The sequence below is a fragment of the Aythya ferina genome (genome assembly GCF_964211825.1).
Source record: "Aythya ferina genome assembly, chromosome: 4".
Classification (NCBI taxonomy): domain Eukaryota; kingdom Metazoa; phylum Chordata; class Aves; order Anseriformes; family Anatidae; genus Aythya; species Aythya ferina.
Genome location: NC_140300.1, coordinates 14,801,096 through 14,815,245, shown reverse-complemented (window position 1 = coordinate 14,815,245; position 14,150 = coordinate 14,801,096). Strand labels below are relative to the sequence as shown.

At 35.0% G+C, this 14,150-nt stretch overlaps 1 protein-coding gene across 6 annotated transcripts in view; it reads left to right on the top strand.

Annotated features, from left to right (window-relative positions):
* Positions 1–11,542, top strand: part of RAB28 (RAB28, member RAS oncogene family) — a 65,009-nt gene extending 53,467 nt beyond the window's left edge. For 2 of the 6 annotated variants that reach the window (XM_084517639.1, XM_084517642.1), the window contains 5 exons: positions 303–406; positions 3,272–3,349; positions 7,875–7,922; positions 9,534–9,634; positions 10,555–11,542. In XM_084517639.1, coding sequence (XP_084373765.1) covers positions 303–406; positions 3,272–3,349; positions 7,875–7,922; positions 9,534–9,629 — 326 coding nt within the window. In that variant the 3' untranslated portion in view covers positions 9,630–9,634; positions 10,555–11,542. The other 4 variants (XM_084517641.1, XM_084517643.1, XR_014692520.1 and 1 more) reach the window with 3 other exon arrangements.
* Positions 11,543–14,150: the final 2,608 nt, after the last annotated feature.

Here is a 14,150-nt window from a genome sequence, read left to right as displayed (position 1 = left end):
TTTTTTTCTTCATGTAGTTAGCAGGAAAGTTTTTACAAATTGCTTGTGTGAATCCAGAAATAAATTTGTCTTTTAGTTCAGATATGAATTTGTTGCATTTGGTTGCACAATTTTAATTGTGGTTTCATTTTTATTTATTATTATTGTTTTCTGGCATAAGATTATAAAAAGAAATGTGTATTTGCATATGCAAAGAAAAAGAATACATTTGATGTATTTCCATTGAATATGTTTTCTAAGACAGGTAACTAAATAAATGGTCTCTACTGTAGTAATTTATCTTTTTTTCTACTTGCTTTTAGTTGATTTGGAGCACATGCGTACAGTGAAAGTTGACAAGCACCAACGATTTTGTCAGGAAAACAATTTCAGTAGCCATTTCGTGTCGGCCAAGACAGGAGATTCTGTAAGTATGAAAAATAAAGTCCTTGTAGATTTTTTTTAAATTTATTTTGTAGAAAGTTATTATACTTCACATATTGAACACTGAAGAACTCTGGCTACTGCAGGTCCTTTTTGCCAGCCTGCTTGCATGAAAATAGATCTTTTTATGAGTGCATATGTTTTTTACAGTGGCTTCTCATCTGATTTGTGGTTTGAGGTATAGATCTTAATATGGAAATGCTCTGGCTTATACATCAGCATGAGAAATGTGACCCGCTGGATCTCTGCTGTCAGCCGGTGACTAAACATGTTCCTTAGTTCCAGATGAAGTTCCATCTCTAGAGCATTGATACAGAAATTTTTAATAGTCGATAAAGTCACAGGATCCTGTTATTATCACAGTTTTAATATGGGTCCTGAGTCAGTAGTCATTCTCTCTCTGGGTCCATTGAAATTTGAACATTCTGGTATTTGTAATGCTTTGCAGAGTGTATTTTTGAACAATCATTTGACTCTGACCTAGCTGGGATATTTGTTTTAGTTGGAAGTGTATGGAAGAAAAGGTTCTCTTTCAGTTGACTGTATCCGTCAGATTAAATCACATTGTATTGTTTTGCTTGATTTCTGTCATATGCCTAATGACTTTGTCATTCCCATGAAAAAAAATAAATCAGTATGTCTCAGTAATGGTATTTATGACAACATAATTTACTTTATTTTAATGTTATTGAACAGTAAGACCATGATCAATTATATGGAAGTATAGTTCTGTAACACGTGGACTCACTGATTGTTTTAAGATCTTTGATGAAAGATCATTTACTTCTACAATGGATTGTCAAATTTTGTAAGTTAATTATTGTGTTACACTGCTGATACAAGTGCAGTGAATCCTGATTCTCTTTAGAATTTGTGTTAAATCTTTGGCATAATTTTTTTGTTTAAATGGGAAAATGGCTTTTTATGCTAGAAGAAGAAAAATTTTATAATACTTTATGCAGTGAAGCTTGCATATGATAAAATATATTTATTTCTCAAGGAGACAACTGTTTGGTGGGAACTGGTAATAGGAAAACCAGCATTTTTATAAGATTGATATAGTTAACATTATAAACTATGAAGGAATCTTTATTATGTCTTTTTAATTGATTCATGGATTGCAGCAGCATCCCACTATATATACTGATTATACTTTTTAACTTGCTGTTTAAAAACAAAAGGAAATCTGAATATACCTAGAAAACACTAACCAGAAGTTTCTGTTTAAATGGCTACTAACAAAAGAAGGTATGAGCTATAGTTTACAGTAATTCATTTTGAGTTTTGGTATAGATTTGAATTAACTCTTTCTACCTACTACTGCACACTGGCCTTTCAAAATCTTCCTAGTTAATATATTTGGGTAGTTGTGTGGAAAAGACAGGGTGCCAGTGATTTGAGAAGAGGCCGTCTGTTGCTACTGTGGATAGAGACTAGGGAGTCTTACATACTCAGTTAAGGTAGATGAAGTGATTTGTTTGGTTTACCTCAGATCTTTCCAACAAACTCATTTGCAGAAGATAATTTTATATACTTAGAAAAACCCAAATGTCTCCTCAGAGGAGAATTGATCTTCATGAAAGACTTCTTGCTGCTTAACCATCTCACTGTCCATCAAACTGCCTACCTAAAAGGTTGAGCTCATGCCTCATGTTTTTGTGAACAAAACATCCTCATGGTAGGTGATCTAGTTTAGTACACCTGAGAGCCTGGTGTAGGTTAAAGTAGGTCTCTGGAGGTCTGCCTGCTTCAGGTTGCCTTCCTTGCTGTGTGGATGCTAGTAAAATAGACCAATACTAGACCAAGGAGGGCAGAGTAAGAAAAATGGTTTTTGGAAGCTACTTTGGCTTGTTTGTTGTGCCACTTATGTGCTACCAATTTCGACCTGAGCTGTAAGAAAAGACTGCGTGAATGGTAATTTTATTTGACTTTTCATTGAAAAGGACTTTTATAGAGGCCTTACCTTTTGGGGGTGGTGGCTGTATGATGAAAAGCAAGGTATGCTGGTGGGTTAGGTTTTGTGCACCGTGGCACAGCCACATAGGTAGGATGCAGCTTAACAATGCAGTGAGTTCAGCAGTGATACAATCGTAAGCTGTTCCTGTTTAATATCTGTTCTGTTCTTTAATGTAATTTAAAATGCAGCTGCCTAAACAGTCAGATTGGTGGACTGTATTGAGATGAAGTATAGGAGTTATTTAAGATAGCCTTGCCTCCCAATGTTATCTGTCAAACCATGTTTGAAGTCTAACTCTGATAGACTGCTTCATGCCATACAACATTTTGCTTATTTCCTAAATACTTCAGTTCAGTATAACGCATTTAATGCTTTGTAAGACTCTTGAACAAATGTATCATTGCTTGGCATTGGTGTTCATAATGTTTTAAAAACGTGTGCAGCAGAGATTTTTGTGATGCTGATGCACAGTTCCGTTGTTCTTAATTTCAGAAATCTACATCTCTGTTGCACAATACACCGGTAAAATATTTTTGTGCTAAACATTAGTGAATACCCTTATTCATATTTTATAGCACTGAGAGTGGTATTTGAGAGGTGGGTTGTGTAAAAGCTTGTTTAAACTTGAGTCTCTGGAGGCAGAGTAGAAGTGTTGCCTAACAATCTAGCATACTGTTCATTCCTCATACCATTGTTGAATTATTTTCTCCAATTTTTAAACAAAATTGAAAGTACCAGATGAGGTTATTTTCAGATCTGCTTTGCACAGGTCATAATTTTGTATATCTCATTGTTTACAGTTCAAGAATGGTTTGATATATTTGAAAGAACTTCGAGGATGTCTGTTTTTAATCATTTAAATGTGATTTAATTTTTTTTTTTTTCCCGTAGGTCTTCCTGTGTTTTCAGAGAATTGCTGCTGACATCCTTGGCATCAAATTAAACAAAGCAGAAATGGAACAATCACAGGTGATTTCCACAAATACATGTTTTTCCTTTAATATTTTGCTTAGTATTTAGAAAAAAAAACAACACAGATCACGTTGCAAATTATTAACTGTCCTATAAAGCAAACTACAGCTATTGTTTTAGAGACAATGATTTACTTTTACAACAGCCTTTTAAAAACATTATCGATCTTTATTTATCCATCATGATAAACATGCTGAAGTAAGAAAATATGTGTTCAAAAAAATAATAATAAAAAAAGGTTTTAGATCTGTTTGTTTAAAAATAGTACATAAAAATTTCTTAGAAATTAATGTGTCTATATGTTTGCATATACAGGTAGCATGGAAGATACTCTTCTATATACATGAATTACTGTACAATGATGTCAGATACAGTTTTTATGATAACCTTCCTTTTTAATTCTTTTAAATATTAAATTTAATTTTAGAATACTACAAACTTAAATGATAGAAGGCATAAATTGTGAATGGAAATCTTCTAAATCAATGTTCAGTGTAGAAATACAGGAAAAAATATTATTTGTCAGTCACAGAGTCAGGAATTAACTATGTAAAGTCCTTTGGTTTGGATTTTAGTCTTCATTGTGTGCGTATATAATACAGGATAAGGATACTTTCCTCAGTGGTGACTGCTTGCCTCAGAGAAAGAATGCTGATTTTGTAAAAGCACTATTTCCAATTTTGTTTCTGATCTGCAGATGAGAAATGAATCCTGTTCCGTTTCAGTATAGCCATTCTCAACTGTATACATACCTGTGGAATCACATATTTTGGTAGTTATTGTGTCTCCTTGCCGTATGAAATTGTTTTTTTCACCATACCAGTCCCAAATAATCTCCCCCTAAATGAGTAGTGTAGTTTTCTTCCTTTGGACTTTGTGTTTTGTTCTTTGCAGTGAGTTGGGGATTTTCTGCCATCTCCTCTGCTGTATGAAAGGGCTGAGAGAGAGGACAGTGCTTCCCAACAATAGGTGGGAAGGTCATTAAGAAGGATGTCCCCCATTCTCTTATATTGGTTAGTAGTGAGTTAGGGATATGAATGCAGTGATTTTACTGTGTACACATGTCAAAACCCTGTTGCATGTCCTGCTTTAAACTGTAACAGAGCTTTTTTATTTTTCTTTAAAGAATATTTAATGTAATTGTATGCAAAATAGCTCTAATGAGGGCAGTTTTATAACCTTTTAATTTAGTGGGGAAAAGATGTTTTCAGTATTTTTTTTTTTTTTTTTAATTTGAACTCTAATTTGATTAGCTGCATTTAATAGAGTTAAACCATTTATTTAATATCAGTGAATGTTCAAAAATGTGTTAATTGTTCAAATAAGCAAGCAAGCAAGACATTTTCCACTATAACTCCTTTTTCCTTACCACCTCCTTCTTCCTAGTTCCTGCTTCTAAAAATAATTTTGCTGCCAGAAACCTATATGCATAGGTTTAAACCAAAAGGATTTTACCAGTTTCAGAAACCTCAGAAACAAAGATTATACTACTGAGACAACCTTTACTGTATAAGGACGTTTAAGATTACAGTACACTTACTATAAAATTATTTGTTAAACTAAAAGGTGGCTGAGCTGCTGGCATGGTATCCTGGAATTGCTAGTTGCTGTTAATATTAAACAAGTACTCCAAAAAAAAAGGCAATAAGTTTATTTAAAAAACAAACAAACAAAAAGCCAACACAAAACACTTCTTGTGTATACAGGTTGCTCTTCTGCTTTTTGAAATATACACTGAATATGTAATTTCTGTAAGTGTTTCAGCATGGCAGCGTTTACAATCTTTGTGGAAGTGGTCAAGAAAACTGTATCGCAAACAGTAAAATGGCAAAATAGCGTGCACATCTAACAAGTAAAGCAGAAAAGCTTCAAAAAGCTATGATTTATAAGTAGAGAAATATGGAACATATCTTTTTAATATTCTTTTACTACTTAGTCATCATTTTTCTGTTGTTCTGAACCCTATAATGGCTTGTACTTAAATAATTTATCACAAATATTCTTTAATTTTTCTTTGGATGTTTAGCTTGGATTGGAACAGTAGACTCAGATCTGTCTGTGCTATTGTGTCCTCATAAAGGTGTAAACTTGTAGATAGGTATGAAAATGCCTTCAATTATAAAGAGAACATGAGGAATGAGGTTATACAGAATATTGTAGCTTTCTAAAGAAAGTGTCTGTTTATAGGTTATTTTTAAGGTAACTGATACTGGCTTTTTCCTTTTTACCTTTTTACCTTCGTATAATAATCACAATTTTTAATTATGTTGACCAGATCAATGGAATATAAAATATGAGGATAGGACAAGGTGGATATTAAGCAAATTACAGTAGCAATAGCCTCTAAATAATATGCATAATATAAATACTCACTGTGGCCCACACATTACTGTTAGTGTGAATCCAAGTTGTCAGAATTAAAAAAAAAATAAATCTGAACATAAACAGTAAAACCAATAACAAAAGAAGAAAGAAAGCCTGTAAATGGAAGTGGATAGAAAAGAAACTTAACTGTCTCATCATTTAGGTACAGCAGAAGTCACTATATGGTGATATGCTTCATGTAGCTAAAAGGTGTAAAGAAACTGTCCGTCTTTGAAAGATTCTTCTAATCAACCATAGTATCAATCTATTCTGAATAAGCAATAATTTGCCGTTAAAGCTATAATGTTTGCTCCCTTTGAGAGTGCTATTTTGAGTGGGCAGTAGCAATTGTCCATAATTAAGTCAGTGAGAAACCAATGATAATTGTATTTGAGAGTCTGTCTGTTAGCTTTATCTTAAGGTTCATTGTTGTTCATTTGGTATGGAACCAAATAGTCTGGTCATTTCCTAAGAACGGGAAGGAAAAGTCTGCTGGGGAAGGAAAATGTTAACCTTCACAGCTTCAGAGAGAGAAATAGAAGGATGTTTCTTGAGAGAAATGTATTAGTCTGCAGTGGAGAAGCCTACCTGAAGTAATGTGTAGATGCTGTTGTCCAAAAGCATGGGTCTGGTCTTTTGGCTGGGAGGAGGTGATGTTAAATGATATTACCATTACTTGGGTACTGGTTTACTACAAATGTTTTTGTATAATAGGTATAGATTCTACAGTGTGCGTAATGGGGGGATGTTTGCTTTTAAATTTCTCTCAAGTGGGCATTAGGCTTCCTTAAATTGTAGAATGGCTATATGGTCATGCTCCTAAAAATTTCTGGGACTTTAATATTCTACCTATTGTGCTATAAAAGTAGATGCTATAAAGGAACAAAACAAAACACAAAAATAAGTGTGACGTATCCTTATCTCAGTAAATACGTGAGTAATGAATTGAATTTCATCTTTGATCAAAGAGTAGAACACATTTTAGTTTTACAAGAGTGCGCTGTTTACTACCTGGATTATATCTTTGAATTTTCAGTATTTTGTGTAATGTGAGGTTTCTTCATTTTGGAAAATAAGAAGGTGTCTGCTTGAGTATGTTTGTCGGAGAACATCAGATGTCTTAATTCAGTCTAGGAGGTGACAAAGTGTAAAATGAAACACTGAGTTTGAGTAAAACACGAACAGTGGAACGCTGTGTGCTAGTTACAATCTGTTATGTATTTATTAATTAAAAATCATTTCTAGCACTTGTGATTCTATGTCTGAAGATGCTGTTTTCTCTGTTTAGAAACCAATTCTAATTATTGCAGTCAGTAAGAGGACCCTAGAAGTGAGTCACTTCATTGGAAACAATAGGAATCCTAAACACATTATTGGAACTGGTGTGAATTTGTGGGGGTTGACTCATGTCTTCTGAGCTTTGATAACTTGCAGAACTGCAGCAATCCATGTGAAAGTAGATGGGGTTCTTGGTCCCCTTCAAATTAACGGCTAAACCATTAATTAAGTGCAAGAACAAACCATAGCAATTGAACTATTTACCATGCATTGTTACAGAAAATGGCTGCAGCAGTTTAACGTGTAAATGCGACCAAAGCTATTTGTTACTGCCCTTTTGCTGGAATTTATCGCTCCCACAGCAGAATCACAAAATGGAAGGCAATCATGTGCCTTGGCCACATCAGGGTGAAGTTCAGCAGCTTAGCTTAAACTGCTGATGAAAGTTATTTTTAAGTGAAATTGCCAGACTTTGTGCTGAAGCGGATGAGGTGCAAGTACACGTTACATTCCACCAGCTTTCCTTTGGCAGCAGTGATCTCCAGCAGAGGACTGGAATAGACATTTGGGGGTGGTAAGTTTTTAAGCTATCTCAGCTAGAGCTACTAAATCTTGTCTGTTCCCATGCTGAGATGACTGTTAATCAAACCTTTATTTGGTCAGAACTGTGGTGAAACAAAGGAATAGATTACTGTTTGTGTGTGACTGGAACGTGTTTTTGAAATGGAACAGTTCCAAAGTAAGAAAATTGCAGATTCTGACTTATTTTCAGTCCTCAAATTCCTCTCTTTTAAATCACAAGGGTCTGATGAAATTTGAGGAAATAGCTCCTTTACTAATCAAATGTTTTTCTTTCTATATTTTTTACTTTCAACCATAGTATAAAAACTGCATGGGGTACAGCTTTGTTCCTTGGCATTGGCAAGAGGTAGCGTTTTTGTAAGTGATGTGTAGTTTTCTCTTTAACTACATGCCAGTTCAGCAAATGAGGGTGTGCATGTGCCAGCTTTGTACAATAAAATGTTTGGCAGATAAGTCAGATTGGGAATTCGGAGCACCTGCACCAAGTAAGTTTCTTTCTCATTACCAACAGTGGTTTGAACCTTGGCAATGATATGCCTTCTACAGATACAGATACAAAGAGGTTTTTAATTACTGTGGAGTTAATAAAATAAATGCTGCAGTGTTTTTTTTTTTTTTTTTTTTTTTTTTTTTTTTTTTTTTTTTTCTAACTCTTATTTAAGTGAAATTCCTTGAGAAAATCCACGTCATTTATGTTAGTCAGCTTCTTGCTACAATGTGCCTAAACAGGGGTCACTAACCTAGCTCTGTTTACATGATGGGATTTAGCCCAATGTTTTGAGGAACAATTAATTGCCTACTGATTGCAAGATTTTTTTCTCAGCTCCAGTCAAAAGATTGGTATGAAGAAACTAGGTCCTGTGAGGTCAGATAACACTGTTTAATGCTAAAACTCCTACTACTGCCTTACATGGGATTTGGCAACCTTTCCCTTGATAACATCAGGCTAGGAGTCTATTAAATCATGAGCGTTGTCTACTAGATAAGATAATACGAACGTGATCAATTAAACTCAAGAAGAGTACATCAGCAGGTAATAAATCCAGATCCTTTACCAGGCAATCTAATTATTATTACTTGTTTGAAATATAGGTTTTATGTACAGTGTACTGATTATATGTTCATATAATCCATTTATGTATTCTTTTCTTCAACATAATAACATAATTTCATTTATCCTAACCGTGAAAATATGTTGTGTAAAAATCAAAGTATTTTAAGAAAAAATAATTAAATTGGTTTAGCATATCTTTCATAGCAGACCACCTCTGTAGCTTTTTTGCTCAAGTTATAGTATGAATTTTTCTCCCCTTTGTATAAACACTGTGTTAATAAAAAGCTCTTAACAGTTTTGTTTGCCTTTAAGGGGAAAAACGACTTTTTTATGTTTTTGAATTAAGTAAAAATCAAAGCTTGCAGCACTTTGATGTGAGGTTTTAAATTTGTCACTGTTTTTTGATTAATATTTAGTTATAATGTAATAGCTATGTAATGGAAAAGATTGATGCATACCCCTAGTAGACTTGTTACAGTTGCTGATAGGAATCTGACTACTGTAAAAAATTTATGTACTTTATGCTTAAAAGAAGAGGCCATTGTCATCTTTCCTTCCACTGTATTGCTTTGCCTTTTATTCTGTCTCTTCCTCTGCTTTAACACATTTTTGTTGATTGCATGTATGAATATTTCACTTTGATGCTTTGAAAGTTGCATGTCCTTGAAGAAGCTTGAGAACCAGCTCAGCTGCTGTTAGTGATGCTTTCAGCTAAGCTTGCTGCTCTTGTTCAGCATTCGACCAGAAAATAAATGCATTTTGTTTTTGCTTCTGCATTGTCATTATATGTCATTCATTCTTCCTTTTCGGCTACTGATCAGTCTTTCCATTTTTTTCCGTCTCTTCTTTTTGCCTTCTTCTCCTTCACCTCTATCCATTGTGTTGATACATCATTAACAACAGCATGTTGTCAGGGCAGAACTAGTGAAATATCCCGAAGAAGATAACCAACATCACAACACTTCCAACTGCCAGAGCAAAGTCTGCTCAATGCAGTAGTTCAGGTATTGATGTAAAACTTGTATTTTTGAAAGCTGCTTTGCTTTTACATGAAGTAACAACTACAGTAAGTTCTATTGGGAAAACATATTTTATATCTGTAAGCAGTAATAATACTTAATAGCGTATGAATTTGAAACAGTATGCAATTACGTGGTATTTCTAATAACTGGTTAGTTCATAGAAAATCTGTAATAATTCACAATAGTATTAGGAAGGGCTTTCAGTGCTGTATGTTCGAAATGCTACGCTGCTGCCTCAAATGGAAATGGAGACAAATTGGAATCTTTTTTCTCTCTCATATATGAGAGACCAACAGTCCTGTCAAATGCTTTGTAAATAGAATGTGTAACATCTGTTGGATTTATAATAGAAAATAAATATTTATAGTATGCAGAAGTTCTTTTTTTGTTAATCTTTAGTCTGCATGCCTGTTGAAGCTTTTTTTTTGAAGTATGGTTGTATATGAAATTTGCTTTGTATCCTATCTGTATTTCCTCTGAAAGTGCTTGTAGTAAAGAGTGAAAGACAAACTTGCCTACAATTTCCAGTTATAATTAAGGGAGTTATTCTTAAAGAATGCATACTATACTCTTTGTAAACTTCTATTATTTACATACAAAACAATTCTCATAGAAGAATAACTGTATTCATTGCTTTTGCAAAGGAGTTCTGTTTTGTATTAGTCCTGTAAAATTGTTATGAAAACCAACCTTCCTTCTGCTTGGTATGAATAGACTGGTATTTAGACTGAGACCTGATAAGACTTTCTATAAGGTGCTGAAGAGAACTGAACTGTGACTGTTTTGCCTAATTGTTTTTTTTTTTTTCTCTTATGTTTCATAGTAAAATATCTCTTGAATGCTTTGCCAGCATCAATATTGTATTTTGTTTCTCATTATTGCTGTGTTTTCTTTTATGACAGAGGGTGGTGAAGGCAGATATTGTCAACTACAGTCAGGAGCCTGTGACAAGAACCGTTAATCCTCCTAGAAGCTCAATGTGTGCAGTTCAATGACCATATTATTTCCCTTTGGTTTGATACCTTTGACTGTTCTCCTACCTTGACACAGGCTCTGGGATTTCCAGGAACTTTTAACAGTGACCATCGCTACAATGCAATTCAAAAACATGTTGTACCATTGTTCATTGAGAAGCAGCAGGCATTTTTTTGACTGGCTGAAATGAAATGTTAAACCACACACTTTGAAATATTGAGGTCTATATTCTTTTAAATTATATTTCAATAAAACAGTATAACTGTGTTTATAAGTTTTCTCCTACCTGTTTGACTGGTACTGGAATACAAATGGATGAAGAAGTCCTGCATTTGAAAGCTTTTAAAAGCATCACTACGGAAGGGTATTTTGCCAAAGTGGTTTTTTATTTTTTTTTTCTTAGTCTTTTTTTGCTCCTGTGATCTAAACTAACATTCAGCAAACTGTTACTTGGAAAAGCTCTTGCTGGAATAATTTTAGACACTAATATATTTTATCAGGATAATTTGGAAAGTACTCCATAAATGTATCTACATAGTGTGAAATGTATAAATTGTATCCAGGAAGAAACAGTGCTTGAAATAAAGCTGTAATATAAAAATAGTTACTTTTCTGAAGTCTCAAATTGTCTTCATGGATGCTCTGGAAAATGCTAATGTTTTGTGTATTTTTATTAACCACATCAGCATTACTTCTTGCAGCAGCAGATAGGCTCATATGTCTTCATGAATATGGATGAACCTCAGTCGGCAGTTTGGGCTGTAAATGTTGAGTGATATATTCAGCATGCATTAGAAACTGTTGATAGATCAATTAGGATCAGTCATTTTTAATAACTAATTGAATGACTTACTTTTGGACTGGTATTCTTTTCTTTCTAGTTCAGAGTAAAAATAAAAGGTGTCTCCTTTGTGATCACATTTCTCCTCTGTTCTTTTTCTAGCAGTCTCTTATACATGCAGTTCTCTACTGCCACATCTAAATAGAAAGGTAAGGTGAGAAAAAAAAATCAAGCCAACCTAATTCCAAGCTAGAAAGCTTTTCCTGCTTTAACTCTAGAATGTGTGTTCTTATAAAGTATGACAAAACATCGTGAGATTTAGAAAATTAATGAGGCTAAACAAAGGAAACTTGTGTATTGCAAGTGGAAAAAATGAAGAGGTCCTTTAAGAAAATATTTTTGTTGAGCTGTTCAAGAAAGGGCCTAACAGTTGGAACAAATATGTTAAAAAAATTACAAATGGCATGAATACGCTATTTATTATCATTTTGGTATACTCAAAGTTAACTGAAAAGCTAAATCCATTTTTAAACTGTCCAGTATGCAGCTTGATGCATAGCTCTATAAAGTCATGATAACGACTTTGTGTTGTGATATTTTAGCATCAAATGCGGGAAGTTTTCTGAAACAATCTGTGTTACTGAGAGCTTGTACACTAGAGGTAGGTGTGAATTTTCAATAGATTATTAATTTCAGAACTATAGTCTGTGTTCTTGCTTCTGTCCCATGGAGCTCATGTCCCACTGCATAGCATTTACCTTACAGTTAAATGCAACTGAACTATCTTCCACTTGCCACCAGATGAGAACATCTGCCTCAAACATTTATTCTGAAGTAGCTGATGAATTTATAAGTTTATATACTCCAAAGTGTGTGGTAAGTTTTTTTTGAACCCTCAGATTTTTTTTTTTTTGTGTTCGTGTCCTGAACACTGCCCATATGCTCAGATATTCATGAGAACTAAGAACCTCTCTGAGATCTCCCTAGATCTTTTTCTAGCATGTGAGTCAACTTCATAGTCCTGCTTCCCAAGTAATATGTAACATGGTCTTAAAATGTTTTTTGGCATTCCAAAAACTTTTCCCCACATTTTATAGTAAGCTAAAATCAACGGTTTTTAATAAAGTTATTTGAAAAATGGTAGAAATAAGATGCACATCAGTTTGTATTGAAAGCCTGTCAAAGATGTTCAGGTACTTAACTGGCAATTATCTTCCATTCTGTTCACTCTGTTGGTGTTGATGTTGAGGAAGTTCTGTGTGCAGGACCAAGACAGCAAATGCTATGAAATTTGTTTGCTCCCTGTATGCTTTTGGCATGCAGGTTCAGACAGTGGGAGGATTCATAGTCATACAGACAGGTCTACTGAAGACTTTTTGCAATGTAAATTGAGGCATCCAACTTTGAGCTACACAAAGTCAACATGACAAGCCCTTAGCAATTTCGATTAAAAAAAAAAAAAAGTTTGTTTCTCTTAAAACTTTTTTGTAATCTCACTTTTCACAAGAGAATATTTTTTTCATAACTTGTTAAGCAAAGCCCCTTACTACCTGAATAGTCAAAAACTTCTGCTTTTACATTTCCTGGTCCAGGCTATTTTACGGATAGATTTTGTCTCTGTCCCTTTGTGATCTTTTATTCTCAATGTGTGTTTTTCTAGCTGTCTTTACTTTTACTTCCTTTTGTGTTTTCTTCCCATTGATCTCTTCACCATTTTTTATGTTTCAGTCCTACCTCCTCTGAATGTGTTTTGTTTACATTTGCAAGCCATTCTCATTCTTCCTACCTAACAAGCATGTGCATTATTTACGCTAACCATGAATCTCTTGTCTTCTATGCCCCCAGCCCCTCCTCGTGCTGCCCCTCTTAACCTCCTCAAAATTTCTGTGTTGTATACTCACTTCCACTCTCCCTGCCTTTCCCTACCTTAGCCACCCCATTTAGATCCATTACCTGTCCACATTTTAATCCTTACAAATGAGCTTTGCTCTTTTTTGCTCAGCCCTGGGGACCCCACCCTGAGCCTTTGGATTCCAGCTGCAGCCTAAATCCTTGGCTGTGGTAGCTGCCTTTGAAGTATCGCAGCAGCTGTTGCTGGAGATTCACGGGTGCTTTTGCCATCTGTATGGCCTGTGCTCCACCAAGCTGAGCAGAGAGGTCAGAGATAATTCTGGAGGATTAAGCTACGTGGAGAGAGGGAGTAGCCTGTTCTGCAGACGAGGCAGGGGCTATCTGGAGGCTGAATGATAGGGAGGAACTGATTGAGTCGGCAAGGTGTGTAGTGGGGAAGCAGGCAATATCACCTTCTGCAGGTAATATTGCAGATCTCCAGGGTGTGCACACAACTGAATTTAAGCGTGTACCACATCAATGAACTTAAAAGTTTCTTGCAAGGTGAGAATGGGTTGAGAGCAATTCAACAAACAGTAATGAGGTTAAATAATGCAGCACTCTCCTGAAGTGAGGCGACATATGCTTAATGTCCATTGACATTGGGGGGCGGGGGGGCAAGCATGTTCTTTCCTGAAGCTGAGGCCAGATGAAGGGAAGAGGCTTGTTTAGGCCCTGATCTTACACAGATGCACGCTGATGAAGTGATCTGCCTGCTCAGAGCTGTTGTAAGTAATCACTGAAGTAACAGCTCTGCAGCTAAAAATTGTTTTTGAGTTCAGCTTGCCACTGCAGTTAGCCGCACGTGCTGTCCTGGATGGCAGCGGCTATGTTCTCGCTGATGGTACATTC